The sequence below is a fragment of the Clupea harengus genome, chromosome 18 (assembly GCF_900700415.2).
Source record: "Clupea harengus chromosome 18, Ch_v2.0.2, whole genome shotgun sequence".
NCBI lineage: Eukaryota > Metazoa > Chordata > Actinopteri > Clupeiformes > Clupeidae > Clupea > Clupea harengus.
Window position 1 is genome coordinate 9,057,918 of NC_045169.1, and position 6,195 is coordinate 9,064,112.

The 6,195-nt window shown below is 38.1% G+C and overlaps 1 protein-coding gene across 1 annotated transcript; it reads left to right on the forward strand.

Moving 5' to 3' along the window:
• Nucleotides 1-386: 386 nt before the first annotated feature.
• On the forward strand, nucleotides 387-3,662 carry LOC116224623 (GTPase IMAP family member 7-like). The gene is made up of 4 exons (XM_031584947.1): nucleotides 387-430; nucleotides 814-1,627; nucleotides 1,948-2,199; nucleotides 2,422-3,662. The coding sequence occupies exons 1-4, from the start codon at nucleotides 428-430 to the stop codon at nucleotides 2,481-2,483; spliced, it is 1,131 nt and encodes a 376-aa protein (XP_031440807.1). The 5' UTR covers nucleotides 387-427; the 3' UTR covers nucleotides 2,484-3,662.
• Nucleotides 3,663-6,195: the final 2,533 nt, after the last annotated feature.

A 6,195-nucleotide genomic window follows, 5' to 3' on the forward strand; every position in this document is an offset into this window, starting at 1 on the left:
GTACAAATATTTCAGGTGTGGTAGTGTATTACACAAATGCTACGGTGTATGTTTTATGCTTTCCATTCGAGATAGGGAGCAAAATGTCAGACTATGGGCTTTAGACTGGGTTGGAGTTTTAATGAACCGATCCCATCAGATGGACACCGATCCCATGAGCCTTTGTGATATTTTAGTTCATGTAGAAGATTCTGGTCATGAAATGCTGTACACTTTAGTGATGGAAAGTATTGTTTGATGCACAAGTCACCTTCATTGAATATTTTTGTCAGCAGACTGTTATTTGTGAATGAATCATATTCATGCCACAAATAGGCTAGTGGGCACAGGAGTGTGCCTTGGTTGCTCAGAACTCTCTTACCGAATCTAATGCTACGGTTCTTGACAGGTTCGTGTCAAAAACCCACTCACAACATGAACCCTGAAAATGGTAAGATCATGTTTCATTTCTTTGTGGCATTCTGCTTATTTTCAATCCATGCACATTGGCTTATACATGTGTATTTGATGTAGCAAGGATAACTTAAAACTCTTGATGTACTGTTCAAACATGTGCATTGAGTATTCAAATGCATTCAACAATTTGCAAATAAAATATTTAGAATTCAGTTATGTACAGTTATGTAGAATTCTCTGTAGAGAGGGATTCTTTCAATATGTCACCCATCCCAATTTGCCATTCATTATTGTTTGTTTAAAATTATGTTAATATTTTATGTTTATTTGTAAATTATGTTCTAAAGTCTGATTACTTGAAGGACACATTTAAAAGGAACTGTCCCCTAGCGTTATTCTTCTATGTTTTTCTTCTAGGCTTGTAAACCGTTGTTTAAACAGCTGAACTTTGTAATTATTGGATGCGATCGTGCCGGGAAAAGTGAAGTATGTAATGCCATACTTGGGAAAAAGACATTTAGTTTTTGGTCTTTACTGAAAAAAAGACATGAGACGGCTACAAAGGAGGCACGTGGGAGGACAATAACAGTTACCCGTGGAGCGGGCTGGAATGAGGGCAACCTTGGCAAAAAGGATGTAGAAAGAGAGATGTTGTACTGTGTAAATAGGTCACACAAAGCTGGACTTCATGCTGTTGTCTTTGTTGTGGATGCTAATAGACCATACTCAGATGCAACCACCATAGCCTTAGAAGAGCTTCTCCCAGAGAAGGTGTGGGATCATACCATCGTGGTTCTTCGTAATGCAGAAGCTCATGGTGAGAAGCTTGGCGATTCTCTCCAGAGCCTTGTTCAGAAATGTGGAAACCGATGTTGTGTACTCAACAGGGAATCCATATGTGGCATCACTGAGTGGCTTGAGGCAATGATAGCGGAGAAAAAACAGATTTACTTTGGAGGAAATGTTGATGCGGAAGACGATAAAAAAATAAGTCTGATTGCAAATCTCAGACACAACATTAAATGTCTTCAACAGCAAAAAAATAAAGAAGAAGAAAAGCAACTTGAGGAAATGACATGGCAAGCCAAAATGGAACTTCAGAAGAGTACAGCACTGAAAGATGTTGAAATACAAAACCTTCAAGAGATCTGCCGAAAACAGGAGGACGAACTGAAATCATTGCAGCAAGAAATATGCTCAGATGCTCCGTCAAAAGGAGCGGCGGTAAAAAGTGAGAAATGTCTGAAACTATTTACACTGTAAACATCTACACTGCAGACTATTTAGAATTTCAGATTTAGCTGAGTGCCTTTAGGTATAATTGGTACTTGGGTGAGTGCATTTAAAGTGTGTATAAAACACACAACCAGAAAGAGGTCAATAAGGTGATGTTGGGAGGGACAATAACACTTTCAGTTTATTGGGTTGTGGTAAATATTTTACTCAATCACATTACAATATGTAAGGAAGGGCTGCTTAGCTTTGTGTGAAGTGCTATATTTCTGTGTATGCAAAATGTATTTGCCTCTGATATGTGCTTTAATATTTTAGCGTCCGGTCTGGAAATCACATGGCCCAGCAAATTAATGGAGATTTTGGATAACCTAGATGAAAAAGAATTCAAGAGACTGAAGTTTTTTCTACACCAAAAAAAAAGAATACCCAAATCACTTGACAGAGATGATCTTGCTGATAAAATGATACAGGTATGGGGTACATCCCAGTGTATCATCGAAACAGAGGTACTGCTGAAAGATTTGCAGCGCCTTGATTTGGTGCAAAACCTTACGGAATTTAGGAAAGGTGAGTCATTTGATGTACGTACTTAAATTTACTTAAACCCCCCTGACCTCACAGTGTGCCTTCATTTACATAGTAGGCTACTTTCATTTAGCTGACTTAAAATGGTGTATCAGTGTAGATGTGAAAATAACTGGTCTTCTGTTCTGTTTTCTCCTTGCTTTTCTTCCACCTCTCATGCCGAACCTTCCTTTCATACTGTTTGGGATTCTGATCTTTGTGAAGACTTGAGTGGCACTACCATTCAACTAGTGGACACCCCCTCAACCGTACCAAGCACAAAATGATCCCATCATGTTGACAGTGTCATGATGCCCTTAACCTATCCAAGGAAACAGGAAATTGTCCAAGCAACAACAACACAAATCTGTATTTGAGGTCTTTTGTTCTTTGCTTGGATATCTGAAAATGCCCAAATCTGACTTTGTGAGGACACATAAAGCTGCATGAGTGTCAGATCTTAGGTTCAGTTCTTAGGCTATACCTGCTCGGACTCCAACCAAAAAGACTTGACTTACTTTAGACTTTAACATTCAAGGATACAATTTTTAGTCAACAGTGTACAGGAACAGAGTGACTTTTGATATTTGTATGTCATTGTACTGAAACCCATATGCTCGGAGGGAGAGCCCTATAGCTCACAACCCACTGCAAACAAAGTACTGTCTTGAAACCTCTCAGACTTCTAGAAGTATTCTCCTAATGCCTCTCTGAAATGAGTGGGGGAACCCACAGAGAAGTCAGAAGACGTCGAAAAAGTGGGTAACGGAACAGGGGACATCGAAAAAAGACCAGACTCCTCCGACAATGAGGAAAAATGATGCCTTACTAACTGGCAAAGAAGTCACCGGACCAAGAGATGAACCGCTCTGTGGAATTATTTCTATCTCTAAAGATCTCCACAACTAAAAAAAAAGGACATACACACGGCTACTTTGGAGTTAAAGGGACTATTGACACAGAAGCCAGACCCTGACTCTACACCCAGATCCATTTGGGCGGAGCACAGGGTGATTTACCTCCACACTCCAGCAGGGACTTTAGAGGGACAGGGATCCTTTTACTGTAAGAAACTTTCTCTGTAGTTGGTCTGATGTTCTTATGTAGGTTTATGTGTTTGTCAGTTTTTATATCTTTCAGTGTAAAATATCGATGGATTGTATTACTTTACATAATATAATTTCTCTTAATGTTAATGGGCTTCTCTTATGTAGATTTATGTGTTTGTTTTCAGTTGATAAGGGAAATCAGTTTTTATATCTTTCAGTGTGAGAAATCGATGGATTGTATTGTTTTACATAATATAATTTCTCTTAATGTTAATGGGCTTCTCTTATGTAGGTTTATTTGTTTGTTTTCAGTTGAGAAGGGAAATCAGTTTTTGTATCTTTCAGTGTGAGAAATCTGTATCAATGGAGGGTATTATGTGACATAATATAGTAATTAAACTTAAGATGTTGATGTCAGTGCTGGATGAATGTGGATCATGCTCAGGCTAAAAAGTAAATGAGCAACAAACTCAGGTCCTCAATGTCCACTAAAACCCCCTTCAGTATCTTCCCTCTGAGTATAAAATGGGCTCTTAGCTGTATTTTATGTATAGACTCCATCAACATTAATATATTACCAAGACGTTTGTGTTTATTCCAATCATTGACCATTGAAAAATCTAAACCGTATTTTATGGGGTTACCATGACACCAAAATGGTTAGCCCTTCTTTGTCTGAGATTATTATGGGGTTGCTCATAGTAAGACACTGGTGGGATGGTGCAAACCATCAAAGCTAGTTATAGTTTTGTTGCAAGTACTGGCATTTCATTCAGGAAAAGATTATTTAGTTGGTGGCTGACATTTTTTGAGAAGCCGATGCCCATTAAAAGGATCAAAATCAGTCTGTAAAATCAAATCCATCAGTGTTTATTTTGTACATATGGACATGAAATAAAAGTATACAATTTGTATCTTTGTATGCGTGTATATGTGTAGTAGTAAGTGAAGACAGTGGACAAAATCCCTGGCAAGTTGCTTGTGACTAACTGTTTGCCCAATCAAACTTCCTGTGAATGAAATGGAGGGGAAAATAAACTTTAATCAGACATAGCATCAACCTAACGGAATGTATGAAATGTATAGAAAATAAAATGCCTCATTATTTTCTCTGTTGTTTTGACTGGAAACCCAAAACAGGGTGACTAATGGGCTTTTGGAAGATACTCTTCTCAATAACACTCAGAATATGTTTCACTGTGGGTTATGACTGACCCCTACTGGAGATAACAGGGTCTGACCATAAAAAAGAAAAATATGGCCTTCCTAATGCTTTTGTAATACACGCCAAAGAATCCAGTTTCAAATTACCTTGTTCACTGTTAATTCATTACAAATAAATATCCCAGCCTATGGTACCTGACAAGGACAAACGCTCTACAACTTAAAAAACATGCAAATAGACAAAACACAAGCAGATTAATAAAACATGTACATCCATTGAAAACAAATGTGCAGCATTTAGGAAACGTGCTGCAAATACACACAACACAACCAAATATGATTGTGTCTATGCCACATGTTTTGGAAATGCTGTGGATATCTTTTCAAATTGATGTAGATGCTCTGATGTGCCTGTGGCTCATTTAAAATCTGGACGGTTGACATAGACTGCATTTATGTTTCACTTCTGTTTCACTGCACTGTGCATCTTCTTGTGATCAATACACCCTGATACTACATCTTAAATTCTGCATTCCTTTTAATGCAATGTTTAACATTTGGGTGGATCAAAAAGTTTAAGAGCCGCTGGTCTAAACTAGACTGTGTGTTTATCTGTTCCTCCCATAACCTTATTGCCTACCATTGAAATTAATTTGAAGATGAAACCAAAACTAGTTTAAAAAAATGATAAAGTGCTACGGTTGCCTTAACAAGATTTTTGAAAGGCCTGAACTTGTCTGACTTGTCATGACTGCATAGGGCATCTATGCAGTCATGACAAGTCAGACAAGTTCAGGCCTTTCAAAAAACTTCATGCTAACAACTAGTTTTAAGCCATTAAAACCATTGGACCAAAGATTTGATTCAGTTATGTTCAGTAAGTTCAGTTATGGACTTCCGAGACATATAGACAAGTTCTCAAGATACTCAGGAATGTTCATGATTCTGGGACTATTCCCACCCACAGATGCAGTGATGCCCATGGCTGGTGCCACAACATGAGAGGTGGCACGCATAAGGTGTGGCTGGACGTCTTTTGCACGGCTGCTTTGGAACATAAGGCATTATCAGCTGTAAACAAAACCTAAACAGACTCCTATGTATTTAATTAATTAACACATATATTTTAGAAAGATGGGTGAGGAGATGCTACAGGATAAATTAGCAGGAAACGGCCTATTCCCTTTCAAAGTTTTTCTGCCTCTGGCGTTTAAACGTTTCTTTTTCTTAGTGGGGGCCAAATATTTTTCACAGGTGAGCTGCCAACCCAGGTTCCTGGAATAGCCCTGATACATAAACCGGTTCTAAACAATACAATTTCGTCTCGGCTTTTCATAATTACAAGGTTGCAAGAAATTTCAAAGCACATACACAAAAGTAATGCTATCTGCCTGTCAGATACACCTGTATACTACATCTGTGCTTCTGCTTTCCTTTTTATGCAGTGATTAATACTTGAGGGAGGAAAAAAACATTAAGAACCGCTGGTCAACAACAAGACTGTGTGTTTATCTGTTCCTCCCATAACCTTATTGCCTACCATTGAAATTCATTTGAAGATGAAACCAAAATCATTGCTAAAAAAATGGTAAAGTGCTACTGTTGCTTTAACAACAACTAATGTTGGCAAGCCCTGTGTAGACATGAGCATCAGAAAAGTTCAGGCCTTTCAAAAATCTTCATGCTAACAACTAGTGTTAAGCCATTAAAACCATTGGACCAAAGATTTTATTCAGTTATGTTCAGTAAGTTCAGTTCCGAGACTGTTTCATGCATATAGGCAAGT

Excerpts from the sequence above, each read along its gene's own strand:
- LOC116224623 (XM_031584947.1), top strand. Across the intron at positions 1,628-1,947 it reads AAAAGGAGCGGCGGTAAAAA|CGTCCGGTCTGGAAATCACA; the intron begins GTGAGAAATGTC and ends TTAATATTTTAG. Across the intron at positions 2,200-2,421 it reads CCTTACGGAATTTAGGAAAG|ACTTGAGTGGCACTACCATT; the intron begins GTGAGTCATTTG and ends ATCTTTGTGAAG.